General features: G+C 37.2%; 1 protein-coding gene across 1 annotated transcript in view; it reads right to left on the reverse strand.

Moving 5' to 3' along the window:
* RNF17 (ring finger protein 17) overlaps window positions 1-22,971 on the reverse strand; it is a 111,556-nt gene extending 88,585 nt beyond the window's left edge. Inside the window, exons 1-7 of the mRNA XM_057490477.1 lie at window positions 22,848-22,971; window positions 20,780-20,874; window positions 19,299-19,390; window positions 17,835-17,943; window positions 16,812-16,892; window positions 15,474-15,574; window positions 435-606 (exon numbers count right to left, since the gene is read on the reverse strand). Of these exons, the coding sequence (XP_057346460.1) occupies window positions 435-606; window positions 15,474-15,574; window positions 16,812-16,892; window positions 17,835-17,943; window positions 19,299-19,390; window positions 20,780-20,874; window positions 22,848-22,971 (774 nt within the window). The remainder of the gene's footprint in view (window positions 1-434; window positions 607-15,473; window positions 15,575-16,811; window positions 16,893-17,834; window positions 17,944-19,298; window positions 19,391-20,779; window positions 20,875-22,847) is intronic.
* Between the last annotated feature and the right edge of the window lie 3,559 nt (window positions 22,972-26,530).

Raw genomic sequence — 26,530 nt, forward strand, 5'->3', positions numbered from 1 at the left:
TCACTTCTTGCTCTGCACATGTGAGGAGGTAAGAGGAAGGAGAAAAACTGAGTGGAATCCTGTATTAAGTGTTTAAGTCAAGGGTTGACAATCATACCTAAATTGTTTATGAAAAGAAAATGGAGTCCCATTTAGTTTGCTACCTTTATTTGTCCTCATTTTTTATTCAAGTGTCCTAGAAACATCAACTTTCAACTCATTGTCATCCTTGCTCTCAGATCATGTGTTATAAAGACCTTACCTGCACCATTCCCCTAAGTGATAAAAAATAAAAAGCTAAATCAATTTATTAATATGTCTTAGAATTCAAACAACTCATACTAGTTAGGCAATCTGGAAAACAAATTCTTCTTGTTAAGTCTTAAGTATAACATTTCAATGAATGTAAAATAAGCTACCTCAGAAATAATTCACATGGTGAACAATTAAATTACCTGATTCAAGTCACAGCAGGTCCTCAGAGAAGGTGCTGACTTTAACTCTCTCGCTATCTTCATAGCTGCATCCAAGTCATTTTTTTTCTCTTCAATGTTACTTTTAGCCATTATTACATTTGACAAATAATCATCTGCATTTCTTTCTACTTCTCCACACAGGTTCTTTTTCCTTCATATAAGATCCCAAAGTTATTTTTCAGAATTTCATAAACATTTATATGAAAGTGAATTTATAATTTCTGAATGGTATTGAAAGGGTTTCAACTAGTTTATAAACCTAACCTGGTTAAATATGGTGTTGAACTGAACTGAAATGTACTACAGATGAAAGCCATATATGTGTAAACACAGGAAAAAGTGAATTTTATAGGAAGATACAGTTATTATGTCACAGGTAGCTGTCACAGAATTAGAGGTAAGACAAACCCTAGATGATTCCACCTCAAAGAAAAATCCTGGTTATCTTGCAGTCACTCGTGCCATTAAAAAGACAGATCTGTACTGACTTCTGGCAAGGATCTACCTGCACATTAAAAAATTTCCATCAATAGATACATATTACATGAATATAAAGTGATATTTTAAGGTAGACTTCACCAAAGCAGAAATTAGGTTTGTTAACTATAATCTCTAAAGTAATCACTTAGGAAGACTATACAATCATGCCTTCATTACTTGCATATCATTGCTCAAAATCTTTTCTATGCCTATGGTAGAATTACCTCACTATGGCAAGGAAAAAATTCTGTACCCAAAATTGTACTGTATACTTTACTCATTTTATTCATTAAACAGATTAATTTATTATTCCTCAAAATCAAATCTGGTCTCAAAAGGAGGAGAGTTTGCCACTCTGAAGAGTAACAATAATATGAAATAGGCTCTGAAGGTGAAAAGGTATTACAAAAATCATTTAGTAATTGTATATATAATCTCTTAAGTTCATTTATTTAGGGGAGAAAATGGTCATTTTGAAAAGTTCTAACATGATTCCTAAAAACTCATGCCTATGGGGTGATGTCAGCAAAACAGCAGCCTAGGAAACTCTAAGCCCTCATTTCCCAAAGGAAATATCAAAAACAAGCAAAAATTGCTTAAACTAATCTAACAGGAACTCTGAGACAACAGACAAGGTTACAGAGCAACCAGGTAAATGCCAAATCAAGTAAAAGCTACATTCAAAACAGTAGGAAATTTCATGGTCATTTAGTTCCCCTTGCCTAGCCCCTTCCTGGGCAAGGTGCAGTCTTGGTCTGGAAGAAGCAACCCAGTTCCTAATTCCTTCTCTCAAACCACATGGGGCACAGCAGACTTTATTTTCAATGTTCTAAGTTGTCTGGGGGTTGCCTGAAAAACTAGTCTGTTTCACCTACCTTGAAATTTAGGCACTGACACAGCAAGCACTACCTGGGAAGGCTAAGAGCTATAGATGTCTGGGCAAAGATTACAGGTAAAAACATACAACAGACCATCTGAGGCTCAGAGGAAAATCTAAGGTGAGACTCTTTGGAAAATTACGACATTTAAAAACAACTATGTATATACGGAAAGTAAAAAAGCTACACTCAGGCCCAAACAAGATGCATACTCAGCAAAGACCTGGGAATACCGTAAGCCTTCACCTCAGGCTGATCCCAAGGCTCAGAGCCTGCGTAGCCACTTAGGAAGAACTGCCCAGCAAAGAGCCAGTTTGTAGTGACTGGGAGAGGTGGCTGTGTTCTCAAATGCCCAATTTTCAACAAAGACATGGGAAATCATGACCTATTCAAAGGAAAAAATTAGAGTGGCAGAAACCATCCTGAAAAAAGCAAAGGCATCAGACTTATAAGATAAAGACTTTACAATTGTCTTAGATGTGTTCAAAGAGCTAAAGGAAAACATGGACAAAGAACTAGAGAAAACCAAGAAAACAATAAAGAATGAAAATGAAAATATCAACATAAATTATTTTAAAAATTCTGGAGCTCAAAAGTATAATAATGAAATGAAAATTTCACTTAACCCTAGAGAGATTCAACTGCGGATTTGAGTAGGAATAAAAAGGAGTCAGTAAACTTGAATATAGGACAACTGAAATTATTGAGGCTGAAGAACATAAAGACTGTAGAGAAGTGACGAGAGCCTAAGGGATTTGAGGAACACTCTTGAGAGGACTAACATGTCCATTACGGGAATCCCTAAAGGAGTAAGACAGAGAGAAAGGTGTAGAGAAATTGAAGAAATAATGGCTATAAGCTTCCAAAATTACATAAGATACATTAATTTACAAATCAAAAAATGCAAAGAAAACAAAACAGAAAAAACTCAGAGACCCCCCACAATGCAACACAATATATTCAAACTGTTGAAAGACAAATAATCTTGAAAGCAGCAAGAGAAATGCAATTTACCATATGCAAGGGATTCTCAGTAATATAATCAGCCAATTTTTCAGCAGAAACCTTGAAGGCCAGAAGGCAGTAGGATAACACTTAGAGTGTTGAAAGGAAAAAAACACATTGCCAACTGAGAATTCTACATCCAGCAAAACTGTTCTCAGAAAATGAGGGAGAAATTAAAACATTCCCAGATAAACAAAAGCCAAGGGAGTACATAACCAACACACCTGTCCTACAAGAAATGCTAAAGGCAAGTCCTTCAGGTTAAAATGAAAAAAAGCTAGACAATAACTCAAAATCATACCAAGACACACTTCTCCAGTAAAGGTAAATATATGAAAAAATCTAAAATCTGGTATTATTATAATTTTGGTTTATAACTTCAGTTTTTATTTTCTATAGGATTTAAAGGACAAACACATGAAATGACTATGAATCTGTATTAATGGGTTCACAATGCAGCTGTGACAACAAAAAGAAGGGATAGAGATGTAAAGGTTAGAGTTTTTATATGTAATTCAGTTAAGCTGGTATAAATTCAAAATAGACTGTCATAACTGTAGGATGTTATACGTAATTCCTGTGGTAGCCACAAAGAAACTATACAATATGCAAAAAAGAAATGAGAAGGGCATTAAAAAGTGTCCCTATAAAAAATAAATCCAAGTAAGGAGAAAGGAAGGCAGTAACAGAGTAAATGAATGACAAAAAAGCTCTGACCTACTGAAAACAACATGGCAAAATAAGTCTTTTACCAGTATTACTTTAAATGTAAATGGACTAAACTTCTGAATCAAAAGGCAAAGACAGGAAGAATAGAATTTTTAATGATAAAATATATTTAGGTCTACAAAAGACTCAGTTTAGATCTAAAGACATACATAGGTTGAAAGTGAAAGGATGGAAAAAGATATTCTGTGAAAGTAGTAACCAAAAGAGAGCTAGGGTGGCTATACTAATATCAGACAAAATAGATGTTAAATTAAAAAGTTTCAAGAGACAAAGACGGTCAATTCAACGGGAAGATATAGTAACACATATGCATCAAATATAAGAGCTCCAAACTATATGAAGTTGACATAATTATAGGGAAAAATAGCTCTACAACAATAGTTGGCGACATCAATCTTCCAATAATGGATAGAAAAACCATACAAAATACCAACAAGAAAATAGATTACTTAAACAACTTTATAGACCAATTGGACCTAATAGACATACAGAGAAAAATCTACCCAACAACAGAGAATACACATATTCCTCAGGCATATGGAACATTCTACAAGGTAGACCATACATTAGATCAAAAAACAAGTCTCAATGATAAAGACAGCATATGAAGTATCTTTTCTGGTCACAAAGGAATGAAACTTGAAATCAGTTAATAGAAGGAAACTAGAAAATTCACAAATATGTGCAAATTAAATAACATACTCCTAAACACAAATGGGTCAAAGAAAAAAAATCATTAGGAAAGTATCTTGAGACAAATGAAAACAAAATCCCAAAATACCAAAATTTATGGATGCAGTGAAAGCACTGCTACCAGAGACATTAAAAAAGAGATGACAAACCAACAACATAACTTTATATCTTGAGAACTAGAAAAGAATGAACTATACCCAAAGCTAGCAGAAGACAGGAATAATAAAGGTTGGAATGGAAAGAGAGAGACAAGAAAAAATAAGGAAAAAAGCAATGAAACCAAAAGTTGGTCTTTGAAAAGATAAAAAGTGACAACTTTTCAGCTATGTTGACTAAGAAACAGAAGAATGAACTGAAGTCAGAAAGAAAGTGAGCACATGATGACCAATTTTACAGAAATGAAAAGGATAAGAGAGTTTTACAAACAACTATATTCAAAGAAATTAAATATCCTAGATGAGATGGCCAAATTCTTAGAAACACACCACCCAACAAGACTGAATCAGGAAGAAGAAAGTGTGAACAGAGCAGTAACAAGTGAGGAAATTCAATCATTAACAAAACCCTCCCAAAAGAAAAACCCTGGACAGATGGCTTCACTGGTGAATGCTACCAAAAATTTAATGAATAATTAACACCAATACTCCTCAAACCATTCCAAAAAGTTAAAGAAATGGGAGTACTTCCTAACTCATTCCATGGGGCCAGCATTACCAAAGTTATATGAAGACACTAAGAATTATGGTCCAATAACTCTCATGAGCACTGATGAAAAATCCTCAACAAAATACAAGCAGATTGAATTCAGCAGCATATTAAAAGGACAATGCATTATGACCAAATGGGGTTTATTTCTGGAATTCAATATATGATTCTTCAACATATGAAAATCAACAAATATTATACATTTCAAAAGAAGTAAAAATGGGGGGGCAGAGACAAGATGACAGCATGAGTAGTTCAGTGGAAATCTCCTCCCAAAAACATATATATTTATGAAAATACAATAACTACTACTATACCGAAAAGAGACACCAGTGGATACAGTACAACAGCCAGGATACATCTACAACTGCGAGAACTCAACATCACACAAAGGGGGTAACATACAAGCCGCGGCCAGGTGGGACCCAAACGCCCCCCACAACCCAGAACCTGGTGGGAAGAAAGGAGTTGGAACGGGGAGGGAGTGAAAGCCCAGGATTGTGAAACAACCAGCTCTAGAAATCCGCACCCAGAGCGCAGGCACAAGGTGCACGGTGTGCTGGATATTAGAGAAACGGAAAAGCAAAACCGACGGGCAGGTCCCCACAACCGGCGCACCTGAGACAAAAGAAGAGCGAGTGCTTTCTGCAAGTCTTAAAGAGACAGGGAACCCACAGCTGAATGAAGTCATCCAGGCACACTTAGCCAGCAGCTGGGAATCCGGGGAACTCTAGGCGCCCTAAACCCCTGGGCGGCAGCATAGCTCTGAAGCCCCTCACAGCACTAAGCAGCCTGCCAGTCATTCTGCCAACTGGTGTGGACCCCAACACACTGGCCCAGTAGTGGGGGAGTGGCACTGTGCGCAGGGGGCGGCGGCACCAGAGGGGACTGGGAGCGGCCCATGCAAGCCCGCCACAGCAGCGACTGAGCAGCCCGGGAGCGGCCCACGCACGCCAGCAGCCACAGCGCCACAGGGGCCCAGGATAGGCCCACGCGAGCCCATGGCGGCGGTGACCGAGTGGCCCGGGAGTGGCCCGCACGTGCCAGAGGCGGTGGCGCCAGAGGGGCATGGGAGAGGGCTGCGCACGCCTGCAGCAGTGCCAGAGGGAGCAGCCGCACTCCAAGCAGCTGACCGAAATCCCAGCCCAACACACAGCCACCTGGGCCAGACCCAAAGGCCACTGCTGGTACACAGCTGCCTGGCAGAGGCGCCGCTATCATGGAGGAGTGTACCTAGTGTGCCTGACACTCTCCGCAGGGCTCTGGGCTGCTCTGACGGAGACCCCACCCTCAGCAGCTTAGGGGATTAACCCGGTGGCTGCTCCAGGACTGCAGGTAACAGACACAGGCAGTGGAGAAGGGCAAGGCATCCAGCAAGCAGGAAAGGACATTCTTCTCCCAGCTGACACACCCACAACCTGTCTACAGCCACCACTATCACCATGAAAAGGCAGAAAAATTTAATCCAGTTCAAAATAGTCCAGACAACCCCTGAGAGAGGATCTGCAGAGACAGAACTAACCAATCTCCCTGAAAAAGAATTCAAAATAAAAATCATAAACATGCTGATGGATCTGCAGAGAAATATGCAAGAGCTAAAGGAGCAAGTACAGAGGGAGACTACAGAAATTAAACAATCTCTGGAAGGACTTAAAAGCAGAATGGACGGGATGCAAGAGGCCACTAATGGACTAGAAACCAGAGAACAGGAACGCATAGAAGCTGACGCAGAGAGAGATAAAAGGGTCTCCAGAAATGAAACAGTATTAAGAGAACGGTGTGACCAATCCAAAAGGAACAATATCCGCATTACAGGGGTACCAGAAGAAGAAGAGAGAGAAAAAGGGATAGAAAGTGTCTTTGAAGAAATAATTGCTGAGAACTTCCCCAAACTGGGGGAGGAAATAGTTGCCTAGACCACAGAAACACACAGAACTCCCAACAGAAGCGACCCAAAGAGGACAACACCAAGACACATAATAATTAAAATGGCAAAGATCAAGGACAAGGACAGAGTATTAAAGGCAGACAGAGAGAGAAAAAAAGGTCACCTACAAAGGAAAACCCAACAGACTATCTTCAGGACTTCTCAACAGAAACCTTACAGGCCAGAAGAGAATGGCATGATATATTTAATACAATGAAACAGAAGGGCCTTGAACCAAGGATACTTTGCACAACTGTCATTTAAATATGAAGAAGGGATTAAACAATTCCCAGACAAGCAAAAGTTGAGGGAATTTGCCTCCCACAAACCACCTCTACAGGGTATTTTAGAGGGACTGCTTGAGATGGGAGCACTCCTAAGAACAGCACAGAACAAAACACCCAACATATGAAGAATGGAGGAGGAGGAATAAGAAGGGAGAGAAATAAAGAATCATCAGACTGTGTTTATAATAGCTTAATATGCAAGTTAAGTTAGACAGATAGTAAAGAAGCTACCCCTGAACCTTTGGTAACCATGAATCTAAAGCCTGCAATGGCAATAAGCACATATCTTTCAATAATCACCCTAAATGTAAATGGCCTGAATGCACCAATCAAAAGACACAGAGTAATAGAATGGATAAAAAAGCAAGACCCATCTATATTCTGCTTACAAGAGACTCACTTCAAACCCAAAGATATGTACAGATTAAAAGTCAAGGGATGGAAAAAGATATTTCATGCAAAAAATGGAGAAAAAAGCAGGTGTTGCAGTTTTAGTATCAGACAAAATAGACATCAAAACAAAGAAAGTAACAAGAGATAAAGAAGGACATTACTTAATGATAAAGGGGTCAGTCCAAGAAGAGGATATAAACATTATAAATATATATGCACCCAATACAGGAGCACCAACATATGTGAAATAAATACTATCAGAATTAAGGAGGAAACAGAATGCAATGCATTCATTTTGGGAGATTTTAACACACCACTCACTCCAAAGGACAGATCCACCAGACAGAAAATATGTAAGGACAGAGAGGCACTGAACAACACACTAGAACAGATGGACCTAATAGACATCTACAGAACTCTACACCTAAAAGCAGCAGGATACACATTCTTCTCAAGTGCACATGGAACATTTTCCAGAATAGACCACATACTTGGCCACAAAAAGAGCCTCACTAAATTCAAAAAGACTGAAATCCTACCAACCAACTTTTCAGACCACAAAGGTATAAAACTATAAATAAATTGTACAAAGAAAGCAAAAAGCCACAAACACACGGACGCTTAACAACATGCTCCTAAATAATCAATGGACCAATGACCAGATTAAAACAGAGATCAAGCAATATATGGAGACAAATGATAACAACAGCACAAAGCCCGAACTTCTGTGGGATGCAATGAAGGCAGTTCTAAGAGGAAAATATATAGAAATCCAGGCATATTTAAAGAAGGAAGAACAATCCCAAATGAATAGTCTAAACTCACAATTATAGAAATTGGAAAAAGAAAAAATGAGGTCCAAATTCAGCAGAAGGAGGGACATAATAAAGATCAGAGAAGAAATAAATAAAATTGAGAAGAATAAAACAATAGAAAAAAATCAATGAAACCAAGAGTTGGTTCTTTGAGAAAAGAAACAAAATAGATAAGCCCCTAGCCAGACTAATTAAGAGAAAAAGAGAATCTACATACATCAACAGGATCAGAAACGAGAAAGGAAAAATCATGACAGATCCCACAAAAATATAAAGAATCATTAGAGAATACTATGAGAATCTATATGCTAACAAGCTGGAAAACCTAGAAGAAATGGACAACTTCCTAGAAAAATACAACCTTCCAAGACTGACCAAGGAAGAAACAGAAAATCTAAACAGACCAATTACCAGCAAAGAAATTGAATCAGTAATCAAAAAGTACCCCAGAGCAAAACCCCCAGGCCAGACGGATTGACTGCAGAATTTTATCAGACATACAGAGAAGATATAATACCCATTCTCCTTAAAGTTTTCCAAAAAATAGAAGAGGAAGGAATACTTCCAAACTCATTCTATGAAGTCAGCATCACTCTAATACCAAAACCAGGCAAAGACCCCACCAAAAAAGAAAACTACAGACCAATATCCCTGATGAACATAGATGCAAAAATACTCAACAAAATATTAGCAAACTGAATTCAAAAATACATCAAGAGGATCATACACCATGACCAAGTGGGATACATCTCAGGGATGCAAGGATGGTACAACATTCAAAAATCCATCAGCATCATCCACCACATCAACAAAAGGAAGGACAAAAACCACATAATCATCTCCATAGATGCTGAAAAAGCATTCAACAAAATTCAACATCGATTTATGAAACTCTCAACAAAATGGGTATAGAGGGCAAGTACCTCAACATAATAAAGGCCATATATGACAAACCCACAGCCAATATCATACTTTTTTTTGTGTGTGTGTGTGTGTTTGAGAATGACTTTACTAGTGCCCAAACTTGAGGACAGATTACATTAGGCTGGAGATAAGGGCATGAGAGATAAGAAAATGGATATAACAAAAGCAAAGTATTCTTTTTCTAGAAACTAGTTTTTGTTTGTTTGTTTGTTTTTGTGTAGATAATTATTTTTTTATTGAAGGGTAGTTGACACACAGTATTACATTACATTAGTTTCAGGTGTACAACATAGTGATTCAACATTTATATACATGACAATTCTAGGTACCAGCTATCACCATACCAAGCTGTTACAATATCTTGACTATATTCCTTATGCTATACATTACATCCCGGTTACTCATTTATTTTACCATTGGAAGTGTGTACTTTTTTTTTTTTTTTGGTGAGGGCATCTCTCATATTTATTGATCAAATGGTTGTTAACAACAATAAAATTCTGTATAGGGGAGTCAATGCTCAATGCACAATCATTAATCCACCCCAAGCCTAATTTTCGACAGTCTCCAATCTTCTGAGGCATAACAAACAAGTTCTTACATGGAGAACAAATTCTTACATAGTGAATAAGTTACATAGTGAACAGTACAAGGGCAGTCATCACAGAAACTTTTGGTTTTGCTCATGCATTATGAACTACAGTCAGTTCAAATATGAATACTCATTTGATTTTTATACTTGATTTATATGTGGATACCACATTTCTCTCTTTATTATTATTATTTTTAATAAAATGCTGAAGTGGTAGATAGATACAAGATAAAGGTAGAAAACATAGTTTAGTGTTGTAAGGGAGCAAATGTAGATGATCAGGTGTGTGCCTGTAGACTATGTGTTAATCCAAGCTAGACAAGGGCAATAAAACATCCACGTATGCAGAAGATTTCTCTCAGAACAGGGGGGTGAGGTTCTAAGCCTCACCTCTGTTGATCCCCAATTTCTCACCTGATGACCCCCCTGCGACTGTGCCTGTCTTAGGTTGTTCCTCCCTTGAGGAATCTTACCCATCTCTGGCTAACCAGTCATCTTCCGAGGCCATACAGGGAAATGTAAAGTTGGTAAGTGAGAGAGAAGCCTCACTGTCTGAAATGGTTAGCTTTTTATTTCTTTGCATATTTATGCCCTGTAGCTTCTATGCCCAGCATTTGTCTTGAGGTATCTTTACCACTTGGAAGAATTATGATACTCGGTAAATTTGATATGAGGCACGAATTCTCAATATCATACTTAACAGCAAGAAGCTGAAAGCTTTTCCTGCAAGATCAGGAACAAGACAGGGATGCCCACTCTCCCCACTGTTATTCAACATAGTGCTGGAGGTCCTAGCCACAGCAATCAGACAAAACTAAGAAATACAAGGCATCCAGATTGGTAAAGAAGTCAAACTGTCACTATTTGCAGATGACATGATATTGTACATAAAAAAACCTAAAGACTCCACTCCAAAACTACTAGAACTAATATCTGAATTCAGCAAAGTTGCAGGATACAGAATTAATACAAGAAACCTGTTGTTTTCTGATACACTAACGATGAAGTAGCAGAAAGAGAAATCAGGAAAACAATTCCATTCACAATAGCATCAAAAAGAATAAAATACCTAGGAATAAACCTAACCAAGGAAGTGAAAGACTTATACCCTGAAAATTGTAAGACACTCTTAAGAGAAATTAAAGAGGACACTAACAAATGGAAACTCATCCCATGCTCTTGGCTAGGAAGAATTAATATTGTCAAAATGGCCATCTTGCCTAAAGCAGTCTACAAATTCAATGCAATCCCTATCAAAATACCAACAGCATTCTTCAACGAACTGGAACAAATAGTTCTAAAATTCATATGGAAGCACCAAAGACCCCAAATAGCCAAAGCAATCCTGAGAAGGAAGAATAAAGTGGGGGGGATCTCGCTTCCCAACTTCAAGCTCTACTACAAAGTCACAGTAATCAAGACAATTTGGTACTGGCACAAGAACAGAGCCACAGACCAGTGGAACAGAATAGAGACTCCAAACATGAACCCAAACATATATGGTGAATTAATATACGAAGAAGGGGCCATGACATACAATGGGGGAAATGACAGCCTCTTCAACAGCTGGTGTTGGCAAAACTGGACAGCTACATGTAAGAGAATGAAACTGGATCACTTTCTAACCCTATACACAAAAGTAAATTCAAAATGGATTAAAGACCTGAATGTAAGTCATGAAATCATAAAACTCTTAGGAAAAAACATAGGCAAAAATCTCTTGGACATCAACATGAGTAACCTCTTCATGAACATAACTCCCCAGGCAAGGGAAACAAAAGCAAAAATGAACAAGTGGGACTATATCAAGCTGAAAAGCTTCTGTACAGCAAAGGACACCACCAACAGAACAAAAAGGCATCCTACAGTATGGGAGAATATATTCATAAATGACAGATCTGATAAAGGATTGACATCCAAAATTTATAAAGAGCTCATGCACCTCAACAAACAAAAAGCAAACAATCCAATTAAAAAATGGGCAGAGGAGCTGAACAGACAGTTCTCCAAAGAAGAAATTCAGATGGCCAACAGGCACAGGAAAAGATGCTCCACATCGCTGGTCATCAGAGAAATGCAAATTAAAATCACAATGAGATATCACCTCATACCGGTAAGGATCGCCACCATCCAAAAGACAAACAACAACAAATGTTACCGAGGTTGTGGAGCAAGGGGAACCCTCCTACACTGCTGGTGGGAATGTAAAGTAGTTCAACCATTGTGGAAAGCAGTATGGAGGTTCCTCAAAAGCTCAAAATAGAAATACCATTTGACCCAGGAATTCCACTTCTAGGAATGTACCCTAAGGATGCAGCACTCCAGTTTTAAAAAGACAGATGCACCCCTATGTTTATCACACCTCCATTTACAATAGCCATGAGATGGAAGCAACCTAAGTGTCCATCAGTAGATGAATGAATAAAGAAGTTGTGGTACATATACACAATGGAATATTATTCAGCCATGAGAAGAAAACAAATCCTACCATTTGCAACAACATGGATGGAGCTAGAGGGTATTATGCTCAGTGAAATAAGCAAGGCGGAGAAAGACAAGTACCAAATGCTTTCACTCATCTGTGGAGTATAAGAACAAAGAAAAACTGAAGGAACAAAACAGCAGCAGAATCACAGAACTCATGAATGGACTAACAGTTACTGAAGGAAAATGGACTGGGGAGGATGGGTGGGAAGGGAGGGATAAGGGCGGGGAAAAAGAAAGGGGGCATTACAATTAGCATGTATAATGTGGGGGTGGGGGGCATGGGAAGGGCAACACAGAGAAGACAAGTAGTGATTCTATAGCATCTTACTATGCTGATGGAGGCTTGGTGATGGGGCGAGTCTAGTAAACATAATGTTCCTCATGTAATTGTAGATTAATGATACCAAAAAAAAAAAAAAGGAGGGAACAGACTTGTGTATTTGTTTTACTACATGACACTGATGAAAGAAATTAAAGACAACAAAAATAAAAGGAAAGACCTCCCACATTCATAGACTGGAGAACTTAATATTATTGCCAATACTATCCAAAGCAACTGATACTTCAATGCAGTATCTGTCAAAATCCCAATGATGTTTTATGGAAAATACAAAAACTCATCCTAGAAGTTACATGGAATCACTAGGGATCCCAAATTGCCAAAACAATCTTGAAAAAGAATAAAGTTGGACCCCTCATACATTCTGATTTAAAAATCCACTAAAAAGGTATAGGAATCCAAACAGTGTGCTTAAGGCTTAAAGACAGACAGATAGATCAGTGGAATAAAACAGCCCAGAAATAAACCTTAACATATATGCTAAACTGAGTTTTAGAGACAGGGTCCATGGGTTTAGGCAGAGTAGGTTGAAGGCTTCCAGAAAAAAAGCAGAGGAAGATAATTACAGTCAAAACAATGTAACAATGTGCAAAGAAGTCCTATTGAAACTCTGTATTAATCATAATGCGAAGTCAGAGTCACATTAATTCTCTAGGGTAAAGATACCCGACTAGGAATATAGATGTCTTCAGTGAGATCAGTTAAAGGTCAAAAGGCCAGGAGCAACTTGGCCTGGAATATTCAAGTGTTCCGCAAACAAAGAGGAGTATCTCAGCATAACCTGTGGCTTCACTGTATCAATTAGATCACGACACTGTAAAATTCACCTTAGCCTGCTGAAAGGCCCAGCTTATTTTTAACTGTACCTATGCTATTTTTCATTCTATAATCCTAATCAATTAATCTTCAACCTAAGCAAAAGATTAATTTGGTAAGCAATCCAAACTATAAACAGCCCAAGCAAACAGACAACAACCCATCCCACCTTGGGGGCAGCGCAGGTGGTCTTACAACAAGTCTATACCCCTAGCCCTTTATCCCCATTCCTGAAAATCCTCAACTGCACATAAAACCCCCAGGCAATGGCACAACCACAGACTCTCTTGTCCCCTCCTGGCAAGAACCAGAAGCTCTGTTCTCTCACTTTATCTCTAAATGAAAGCCTCTACCTGGCTCTCCTACCTTGAGTGTTTGCCAAGTTCATTCTTCGGCTCCATGAACAAGAAGCCTGGTATCATTTTCACAAGCATGCCAAGACCATTCAATGGAAAAAAGACTAAAAGACTGTCTTTTCAACAAATGATACAGGGAAAACTGGATATTCACATGGGAGTAATGTTGGACCCTTCCTTTATACCATATGCAAAAATTAACTCAAAGTGAACTTAAGACCTAAATGTAAGAGCTAAAACCAAAAAACTCTCAGAAGAAAATAGAGGGTAAAAGCTTCATGATGTGAGATTTGGCAATGTCTTCTTGGATATGACAGCAAAAGCATGGGCAACCAAAGAAAAAATAGATAAAACTGGAGTTTATCAATAACTGCGGATCAAAGAATGCTATCAAGAAAGTGAAAAGGCAACCCACAGAACAGGAGGTAATACTGAAAATGACATATATGACAAGGGATTAATAATCCATACTGTATAAAGAACTCCTATAATCCAACAACAAATAATCTAAATCAAAAATAAGCAAAGGACTTGATAAGACATTTCTCCAAAGAAGATAAACAGAAGTCCAGTAAATCAGCACCTGACAATATACTTAACATGACCACTCATGAGGAAAATGCAGATCAAAATCACAATGAGATACTACTTCATACACATTAGGATGTGATTATTAAAACAAAACAGAAAACAATGTTGGTGAGAATGGAGAAATTGCCCTGTGCAGCTGCTGGTAGGAATGTACAATGTACAGCCACAGTAGAAAAGAGCTTGGTGTTTCCTTCAAACAGTTAAACATAAAAGAACCATATGCCACTAAACCATACCTTAAAAATGGTTAAAGAGATAAATTTTACTGTATATATTTTACCACTACAAAAAAAGTTTTAAAAATGCATGCACATGATCTATAACTTAAGTGCTATCAAGACTACATGTGAAATAGCATCAACTTCCAAGAATAAAGATCAACTGATCAGTTCATAGTGTACTGTGCATATGTTTTAGATACCCTAGTAAGATTTAAAAAACATGAACTAAGAATCAAATGGACAAGTATCATTACTAAATATATTACTTTGGGCATGTCGAAAACTTTATGGTCATGATTCTTGAACTGCAAAATGTGATTAAAGATTATTAAAGGTCATATATATCAAAGAGGTTTTTTTAAAGTGATGAATATATAACCATGGTGTTTATTTAGAAATGGGTATTAGAAAGTATTTTCTCTTTTGCAATAAACATAGGAAAAAATGGTGGAAACATGTACAAATATGTTTGCTTTTTCCCAATTATGCTGAATTCTACAACATGGGGTCTGATTTTGAAAATAATTTTGTGTGCTGACTGCTTTAAGAGAGAAGCTGTTCATCTTCACAGTTAGCTTTGGGACCAGAAGGAAAATAGCCAAAAGAAAAACAAATTGTTCATTTCGAAGTTGTAAATGTTAGCCTGTAGGGACCACCCATTCATTACCTCACAAACTTGTTTAAAAGTTACTCATTATCTCTGTCTTTACAAAGAAACAAAATGACAAGTTAATGTTAAAAACTTCAGTTTCATCGAGTCCATATTTTTAAGTTATTACCTGGAACCAAGAGAAATAAAAAGTTGAGCAAACTGTTTCTCTAGAACCTCTATAAGACTGACTGTCTCCTCTTTTGTTTGATTGTATATGTGTTCGAGCATCTAGAAAGAATAAAATACAAAGACCTTAATTGTTATATTTTCTAGAAACTGTACTATTCAACATAATTTTTAAGGTAAAAGGCCCTTTTTGGACTTTCAAATTAACAACACAAGAGGAGATTAGAAGATAAAAATGGAATAAGTCACAAAGTTCAACTTTAAAGTCTGGTACTTGTCAGCAAGATCACATACATCTTTGTTGGGACTGTGTACTGATAAACTGGCAAAAAAGCCTAGAAAATCCACAAAGTTTGCTGAGCTTCTTATCCCTTTTTATCATTACAGGAAATGAGCTGTTTTGGATACCTGAGTTTCTTTCTGGTAGGATTCCTTAAATTAAAAGAAACCCTTAAGTATAATATTCAAAAATACTTGAATTAAAATGTTAACTAGTCCACATACTTTCTTGTATTTTTAAACAAAGAATTTTTGCTTTAGATCTGTGACCCCTTTTTCTAATTTTCCCTTTTGGAATGGGAATCTATGTCTATCCAACACATGTATTTTAGAAGCAGATAACTTATCTAGTTTCACAGGTTCACTGTTGAAGAATTTTCCCCAAGGATGAATGGTACCCTGAGTCTCACCCATACCTGATTTAGAAAATATTTATATGAGATTTTGGTCTTAAGAGTTGATGCTGGAATAAGGTAAGCCTAGGTTGGGATGGAGTGACTGTGTCTTCCCTGTGAGAAGGACATGAATCTGGGAAGCCAGATCATACTGTTATGGGTTGAATTTTGTTCCCACCTCCCAAATTCCTATGTTGAAGTTTTAACTCCCACATCAGCTATAACCTTTCAAATGCCTTGATTTTAAATCTGCTGTTGCTGGGTTCTTAGGAGCTTACTGTCACCAAATGAGTGGGTCTCTCCTTTAAGAGACAGGGTAAAGGAGAAAAGAGAGTAAGACTCTGTATGTAAGATATACAGCCAAATAATAAGCAGTGTTAGAAAGATGATCTGTAATGCTTCTGAGACAAAATTCAGCTCACAGCAAGCAGAAATCATGGTTCCTTAACAGAGCTCCAATTTCAGTAGGCTGCTAGCACAACAATGCTACAAGACCAATCCTGGCAGGCCATGGGAATTTCCATTCTTTTGTATATTTCTCTGTCATTAGATTATCATGCTTAATAACTCAGTGCTAAGTTCTAACTTCAGTGATATTTAAATATACACATTTAAAGAGAACATGCTTTAATTTACACTAGAATTTAATCGTTCAAAATGCTTACTTTTACAGCGATACTTAATTGTTCAGAAGTATAGCTTGCTATCTTCAATGCTTCATCAATTTCTTCTGAGGTTTTAGTCTCCTAAGAAGGGGAAGAGGGAGCCACATGCAAATATAAAATATAAAAACAGAAGATTACGTTACATTACTTGCAAAAATATCAAGCTGCCATTCTGGTAGCAATATTATAGATCCAATACATAAATCTGAAAACAAGCAACAAAAATACATTTTAATACCACTTTCCAGAGATGAAAAACCATTAACATTTTAGAGTTCAGTTATAGTATTCCAGGTTTTTTTGGATATCTTTTTGACAAAAAGATGATTGTGTCCTGTAACCATTTTGCAACTTAAAACTATCTTGAAAATTTTTATCATGGCAATAAATGTACACATGCAAAAATTAGCAGTTTTTAAGACAAAAAAGATAATTTGGCTATGTTAAAATTTAAACTTGAAGTAAAAGACAGCAAGATTAAGTGCTCCCTCTCCTCTACCAGCCCACTAAAGACCTTATTAACAAAGACTAAACATTTCATTTAACAGCATTTTGGAGTTTGTTCTATTTCTGGTCTTAAATTAAAACAATACATCATTTAAAGTTATCAGGAGTAGTAACAAGTAAAATCTTCCATTCTTCCAACAATAATGTCATCATCAACAAGTAATATTGTGAGGTCTTTTGGCTGCCATTAAAATAACTGGAAAGCCACACTTAGAATTTAGAACCTTGTACTTTATGCAAGTTTCATAGAAGCTGTATTCAATAACTAGGTTCAAAGGGCAGAAGCTACATACAGTTGATCAAAGGTAGAATGGACTGCCCTGAGAAGAATAAAGAATTGTTCAAGCATAGTTTAGAATAAAACAATAGGTTCAAGTAAAGAGTGTAGGTTTACCTCTTACCTTTAAATTTCCAAAAGAGTCTATAATTATAGGAACCTTAAGAGGAGAGGAAAGATACCAGAGACAAAGCAAAACTTTTGGCTTCACCTTACTTTATGAATAACATTTCTCATACCGCCATTACAGTTGAGCTCAAGAGAGTCCTGTGTGTCGATGTTGAAAGTTCTAAAGCAAAATTCAGGGGATCAGCAGCCTTTCTAAAGTCCTGAGAACAATTCTTTATCCTGAAAAATGTCAAGTACATTATTTTAAATACTAATATAACAGTTTTAACCTCCTATACTGGTTTTTACCCTCTATCAAAAATCATATCATATGATAACATTAAGAACATGTACTGTGCGTTCTCAATCATTTATGATAAATGCAGAGGGGTGGGGGGGGACTATGACTAAATGTACATTCATATAAAACTTAACTTTAATCAAAAATTCAACTTAACAAGTCCCTGAAAATAACAGCACACAGTACTGTGCTTTAATTTCCTAATCACCTCTCCTTACCTGATATTTTTTTGGTAGAGATGTTGATAAACATGGAACTGTCTTAAACTCAATTAAAGTACTTATACACATAAATGCCAGCTATTTAAAAAATGTACTTATATGCCTGGATAATTTACAAAAAGGTGAATGAATCCACTAGGTAAGTTAATTTGCAAAGAAAAAGTTAGTTCCATTTCTTGTCTACACATGCTGGAGTTTTGCCTATTTTTACCTTTATGTCCCCATATTGGCCAGCACACAGTTAAGCACTTACTGTTTGTTGAGTAAGTTAATCCGAAACCTATAAAAGTTTACAGAAGAAACTAAGATATTTAAAAATGTTAAAAATGTTATTCTTACAGAGGAAAATAGACTAATTTTCAAACATTCAATTACTTTGAAAAGTAAGTATTCATGTTCTTGAAATATATGTGAGTGTACTGGCCCTGGAGAATCGATTATTCAATTCCTGTTTCAAAATTTTAAAGATACATCAGGAAGGAAACATTATGGATTAAGGGATACTTCTGTTTAAAAATACACAACTATTTTAAAGCAAACTCTACTGAAATTAGGGAATAAGAGTTTCTAACGTAAGTATACTTGACATGGAGAATTTAATTTACGTGTGCAAAGTCTTATGGAAGAATGGAAATAAGAATAGAGGAATCTCAAAGTTACTACTTTTCCATTTACAAATCACCTCTCAAACCACCTCTTCTCAAAGTCTTTCACTGAACTGTATTGTGCTACTTTAAGAAACAACAGAGAAGTTATTTTCCCTCAGACCTTACTCCCATCCAGCACCAGTAGCTTTTGCCAGAATTGTACTCTAGCTTTTCTTGTTTTGATGTGGTACTTTTGCATTTTTTTCTTTTAGTTTTTTTCACTTTAAATAAGGACAAACCAATGCTGTTTCTTTAAGAGCTGGAGTCCCCATTTTATTAACAGCTAAGATAAATTATAAACTCAGCGAGCATTAGATAAACAATGATTAGAAACTTGATCTAAGAATGACATTGTATCAATGCTAAAATTATTCTTTCAGAAATACATTGAACTTTAATACTAAAATAAGTGCATATAGAACATACATTTGAGGCTGCAGTTTTTCCATAGAAGAATCTTCTTTAATACACCCATCTATTGGGTAGCATCCTTGTCTCATATTTATAGTTGTAGCAATCTGTAGGACAAAATAAGATTTGAAAAAATCATTTACTAAAATAATTCATTCTACCGTATCTCTAAAGGAAATACTTGCAAAGATACTTTATAAATTTACTGTAAAATTTTTACAGTGACATCTTAAGGCATGTTCAAGACTCTAAAATACTTAGGGATAAATTTAGTAAGAAAAATATAAGCTCTAAGAAAACCAAATAATTTACTGGAGATCATAAAACAAGAACTGAATAAATGGAGAGTCATGTCAGGTTCCAGGAGATAATATTTAATATCCTAAAATACATCTAATATGAAAGTAATAAAATTCTGAAGTTCATACTACTCAGTAGAGTAGTTTTAACACACTACTCAGTACAGATAAATTCCACCAGATAATAAAGCTGCTGTAATTAAAACACTAGAGTATAACACAGCAAGGGAAACCATCAATAAAATGAAAAGGCAAACCTACTGAATGGGAGTGGGAGAAGATATCTGCAAATCTTATAGGGAGCTAGTATCCAAAATACATGAAGAACTCATATGACTCAACACCAAAAAACCCCAAATAATCCAATTAAAAAATGGGTGGAAGACCTGAACAGACGTTTTTCCAAAGAAGACATACAAATGGATGGCCAAGACACAGGAAAAGAGGCTCAACATCACTAATCATCAGGGAAATGTAAGTCAAAACCACAATGAAAATCAAATCAAACCACAAACCAAAATCACTTCAGACCAGTCAGAGTGACTAATATCAGCAACATAAGAAATAACAAGTGTTGGTGAGGATATGGAGAAAAGGGAATCCATGTACACTGTGTTGGGAATATCAATTGGTGCAGCCACCATGGAAAAGAGTATGGAGGTTTCTCAAAAAACTAAAAATACAAATATACTACCCAGTAATTCCACTTCTGGGAATTTACCTGAAGAAACAAAATCACTAATTTGAAAAGATATATGCACGTCTATGTTTACTGAAGTATTATTTATAATTGTCAAAATACAGAAACAACTAAGCACCCATCAACAGATGAATGAAGAAAGATGTGGTACATATAAACAATGGAACATCACTCAGCAATGAAAAAGAATGAAATCTTACAGACAGAGAAAGACAAGTATCATGTGGTTTCACTTATACGTGGAATCTAAAAAACAAAATGAACAAGCAAACAATATGTAGGCTGATTAATGTAAGACCTTAACCTTGTATTCCTCTTTATCACTGAACAATTATAAAATGTATAGGAAAAGCTTTATCTTGTCAGTCTTCTTTGCTGAAAGACTCAGCAGTGAAAATGCAAGTTTTTAGTTTCTAACTAGAAGTATGTTTTACTTCTCTAATTTTACCTTTAACATTAGATTGTAGTGTATTAGTATGAAAGATGATAAAACTTACCTCACAATCAGGGCATGTAATTGTGCTGTATTCTTCAGTTATTAACAAGCATAGTTCACAAAAAGCATGTCCACACTGAAGGTCATGGTGGTTACCTATGATGAAATTCTAAATTAAACTTTCCATAGTTTGTTAACACTGAATGTGCAGCATTAATCAGAGGGGAGAATTAAAGAGGATTCTTTTGTATAGGAAAAGATATCAAGTTTAGGTAGAAATGGATGACCTAAAATTCAGGAGATACAGGAGAGAGAAAAATGAGAAGAAAAAAAAAAGAGCTATGTAATAGTGTTTGCATTAATTTAGATAGTTTGATACCTATAATGCTTTGAATATATGCCATATCTTACAATCATATGAAGTGCTCTGATCTATTTCCTCTGATCTTTGTAAAGATCACTGCTATGCAAGCTGAGAATGTTATATTCAACCTAGAGACGGAAAAATATTTTGGTGATCTGGCCAATTAAATGGTATAATCCAGACTCCAAAGTTCTGTTTCCTAGTCCAACGTTCTACTTGATCATATTGCCCTTTGATAATTTATATTTCCCATCCTGTGCAGGATACAGGGAGGGCAGAAACAAGACACTGGCATGACCCCTCTCAGCAATGATCTAAGACATTGGCAAGAACAGAAGCCAGATGCACTACAGCCTCCATACATGACCCATATAAAGATCATATTCATAAACTTAGTATATATGAGGTGAAATACTATGATCTTGATTGAAAATCTAACACCAAGATTTTAATGAGGTAGAATTTTAAGTGTATTATAATAAACATCTGTTTTAGCCATGTAACTCCAAGTTATCATTTTTAAGGACTCTGCAAATAAAAATGGAAAGAGAAAAAGAAACTAGATAAAATTAATCTTTATTAGCAAAAAAATGTTATTACTGACACAACTGCATTATTTTGATTTAAAAAGCTTTAGTTTTTAAGCCAACTGAAGTATCTGAAACTTGCTTACAATAAAGTTAAATTTTAAAGCTCTACCTAAATTCCGTAGATAATATTACCAAAGAAATCGAAACTGTTTAACTGTTTCATCTTTATAAATTTTGTGGGTGCATTACAGCCTACAAAGCACTTTCACAATTCTATGTACATAACCACCACCTTTCCAACTGAGTATTTCTAAGAGTTGTAATACTTATTTCATTCAAACAATGGAGATATTCTGTGTTACAGCAGTGATCAAAACCAAAAGTAGGAGAAACTTGACTCTCCATGGGGAAATATAACCATCCAACTTTCTCTGCACAGGTTCACGTCTCCCAAAAAGTTCATCCTGGAGAAACTGAGAAAACTGATGGAATGACTTTCACTTTTAAAGTACAAACATTAAAGATTTCAGCAGCTTTCAAATGAACCACTCACCTGACAGAGACACAGCACTCTAAGGCATTTTAAGTTACATTAAGTACTTGAACCTGTTTTCATTTAAGTATACTCTAACATATCAACAGGAATGCAGTGTATTTTTTCCCTTTGACATACAAAGAAAAAAGATGCACAAAAGGAACGTAACGTTTGCCAAACACTTTTAGCCAAACTGAGCAATAACGGCCCCGTCCCACCAACCAAAAAAATCCCTAATACCTGTGTTTTAATTCAGGAACATCGTGCAGTGGTCACTTGTTATTCCTACACAAAAACTACACGAGAAAATCAGGTTCCATTACTTCCTGACAGACAATACATCCACTCTTTATGGCCCTGTGAACCTGGGGGAGTTTTCGAAACGGTGCTCGCTCCCGAGAGCCCAACCACCACTTCGCCTGAATCAGTGACGGGGAAGAGTGCGTGCGCACGAGGGGCAGACCGGGCGAGGCGCGGTGCACTCAACGGACCCCCGGCTTCTCGACCGCTCAGGAGTGTGGGCTGCGGGCTGCTGGCAACCGGGGAGGCGGGACACGTGGCGTTCGCGTGCGCCTGTCGTCTGGCCGGGCCTGCGGCCGCACACTCCACACAACCAGCCCGCCCTCCTGCCCAGACGCGGCGCCATAGGGGGCGGAAGCTAGGCAGGCCGGGCTGTGAGCCTACCCCTCCGGCTCCTCACCGGCAGCTCTGGAAACCCTACGTCCACATCCAGCGCACTGAATCTCGGCAGCATCCCAGGGCCTTCCCATCTGCCCAGAGAAAGGCAGGGCCGGCAGGGTTGGCTGGGCCGTCGAAGCTTCCATCGCCATGGCTGCCTCCTTTTGGGACCCAAGTCCAGTCCCGGCGTCCCTCGCGGCAGGGGCCAATCCTCGCGGGCAGGCGGCTCCAGATAGCCAATCAGAGGGGAAAGCGGTCAATGCCCGCCCCCTGGACGTGCCTGCGGGCCGCTTCCTGTCGCGGGAGACCGTTTTCAGTTTCACCGGGACTGCCCCTTTTAAGAAGGGCTTTTGTGTGGTCCCGGAGGTATGTTTACTTCCAGAACTTAACCAAAAGCGTCACCACAGTAGCACTCTTGGTGCGTTCGAATTAAGATTTCACATGTTATTACTTACAACGTTGTTGACTTAGGTAGCAAGCAATCCTTTATATTGAAGCAATACCCTATACCTATAGGGTCGGGGCCAGAAGGCCAAAATATGTGTTCTGGGGACTTGAGGGCTCGACAGCCTTAGGGGAGCTGCCGGGGGAGAGATTCAATGGGCAGTTTCAAACTAAGGGGTGATCATTATTACTAACAGTTGTTAAGCCTAATGGTATGGGCACTGTTCTGACAGTGGCTGTGGATGCCAAAAATGTATAAACTAACAGGTTCCGCTTGAGAGGTATGTAGCCCTCTACCTAAAATGGTAACTTCTGCTAAGGTAGCTTGTGTTAAGTGCCAGAGGAGAGTTAGAGAAAACAAGAACTACTGCATTCTGAAGAGATGATGTCAGTATGGCCTACAGTGGTATGAAAAGCCTTACTAGAGCATATAGGATTTGCATTAGACCTTAAAACCTGGATAGACTTATAGGAGTAAACAGGAGATAAGGCATTCCAGGGAGAAAAAAAATGGCATAAACAAGTATAAGTAGGTGGGAGATGCAGTGACCTCTTTGGAATTAATTTTCAGACTATTTGGCCAGCATATTAATTAACTTAAAGCTTTTTGGAGAGATATGTTGAAGAGTCTTGAATGTTGGGCTGAGGAGTTTGGACTGTACCCTTTAAGCAGTAGAGCACTGGCAAAGCTGTGTGAGTAAGGGACGAAGTAATTTGGTAGTATTGTGTCAGGTATATTGTGGAGGAAGCACCTGGAGATGGCAGAGCACCGTAACTGTTGAGAATAAAAGTCTGCATGCATTATTAAAAAACATTACAAAATATTTTAGCACCATAAAAAGTCATTATAAAATATTTTAGCACCATGAAAAGAACAAAATGATGAATGCCCATGTACCCTTCAACCAGTTTAAGAAGTAATTAATTTTATCCAGATAATCCAGTTTATGTCTGGCCATTTACTCACATGTTGGCCAATTCTTTATTCCTCCTTGTGTCTCATACCTTCCTTATAGGGTAATTTTTCTTCTTCAAGGATATCCTGAAGAAATGTCTTTAGTGAGGATATGTTAATGGAGAATGCTCTTTCTTGGTTGTTTTTTGGATGAAAATCTGTTTTTATCCCATTTTCATTGTTGAATGATTTATTACTGATAGTTATTTTTTCCCAGACTGGAAATAGCATGCTGATTTCAACCTATTGTCATTATTGAGATTGAGAAGTTTGCTGTAAATCCCTCCACTCTCTTTCTCTTTCTTTTCTGTTTTAACAGTTTTAAGTTTATAATGAAATTGTAAAGAAAATTTGAAAGATTTCCCATATACCTCCTGCACCCCACACATGCACAGCCTCCACCATTAGCCACATCAGTCAAGAAAATGGTATTTTTTTTAACCAAAAATGAACCTACACTGACACATTGTAATCACCTAAAGTACATAGTTCACCTTAGGTCTCACTATTGTTATACATTCAGTGGGTTTGGACAAATGTCTAATGATATGTATCCACCATTATCATACACAGTATCTTCACTGCCCTAAAAATCCTCTGTGCTCCCTTCCCAAGTCCCTGGCAACCACTGATCTTTTTACTGTCTCCATAGTTTTGCCTTTTCCAGAGTGTCATATAGTTGGAATCTTACAGTTTGCAGCCTTTTCAGATTGGCTTCTTTCACTTAGTATTTAAGATTCCTCCATGTCTTTTCATGGCTTGATTGCTCGTTTCTTTTTATCTCTGAATAATCTTCCACTGTCTGGTTATACCACAGTTTATTTATCTGTTCACCCACGGAAGGACATCTTGATTGCTTCCAAGTTTCAGCTATTACAGATAAAGCTTCTAAAAACATCCATGTGCATATTTTTTTGTGTGGGCATAAGTTTTCAACTCCTTTTGGTAAATACCAGGGAGCCTGATTTCTGGGACACGTGGTAAGACTATAACTTAGTTTTAAGCAACTGCCAAACTACCTTCCAAACTGGCTGTATTGTTTTGCGTCACCAAAAGCAATGCATGAAAGTTCCTCTTGCTCCACATCCGAACCAGCATTTGGTGTCTGTGTTCCCAAGTTGGCCATTCTAACTGGGTGTAGTGATAACTCATTGTTACTTTATTAATCATCTATAATAATTATCAGCATCTCCCTGATGATGTATGATGTGGAGCATGTTTTCATATGCTTATTTGTCATCTGCATGTCTTCTTTTGGTGAGGCATGTGTGAACATTTTTGGCCCATTTTTTTAATCAGGTTGCTTTCTTATTGTTGAGTTTTAAGAGTTCTTTATTTGGATAACAGCCCATTATCAGATGTGTCACTGTTGTTTATTTATGTTTGCATTCCTTGTCCCACAGAGCTGACTCAACTCAGACATGCTCCTAGTAAAGAGTTGTCAACCTTCATCTTTTTGGTGTTTGATTGCTAACATTTTTTTTAAGATTCTTATAGTTTACTTCTACTTGATTTATAAGGCTGTATTGATGGATAATTTATCTTTTTTTTAAATTGACTTTTTTTTGCTTTTGGTTTTTTTATTGTATAGTTGATCTTATGTTGGTTTCAAGTATACAGCATAGTTCAACAGTTATACACATTATCAAATACTCACCCCAAATAGTACGGTTACTATTTGTCAGTACAGAAAATTGTTATTGAACCATTGGCTGTATTCTCCATGCTGTAATTCCATCCCTATGACCAACTTGTACTATGATTGAGATTTTTGTGCCCCTTTATCCCCCTCACCCTCTCCATCCATCTACCCCAACACTATGGTCACCACCAGTCACTTCTCAGTGTCTATGAATCTACTTTAGTTCATTTTGTTTTATTTCTAGATTCTGCATTTAAGTGAAATTGTATGATATTTGTCTTTCTCTGCCTGGCTTATTTCACTAGCAAACTACCTTCCAGCACCATCCATGTTGTCACAAATGGCAAGAAATCTTTCTTTTTTATGGCTGAATAATATTCCACAGTGTATATATACTATATCTTCTTAATCCATTCATCTATTGATGGACAATTTGGTTGATTCCACAGGTTGGCTAATGCAGCAATAAACATAGGGTGCATATATCTTTTCAAATCAGGGATTTTGTTTTCCTTGGGTAAATTCCTAGAAGTGGAGTTACTGGATGGTATGGTATTTCTATTTTTGATTTTTTGAGGAACTTCCATACTGCTTTCCACAGTGGCTGCACCAATTCACATTCCCACTAACAATGTAGGAGTGTTCCCTGTTCTCCACATCCTTG

This window comes from Manis pentadactyla, chromosome 2 (assembly GCF_030020395.1).
Source record: "Manis pentadactyla isolate mManPen7 chromosome 2, mManPen7.hap1, whole genome shotgun sequence".
NCBI lineage: Eukaryota > Metazoa > Chordata > Mammalia > Pholidota > Manidae > Manis > Manis pentadactyla.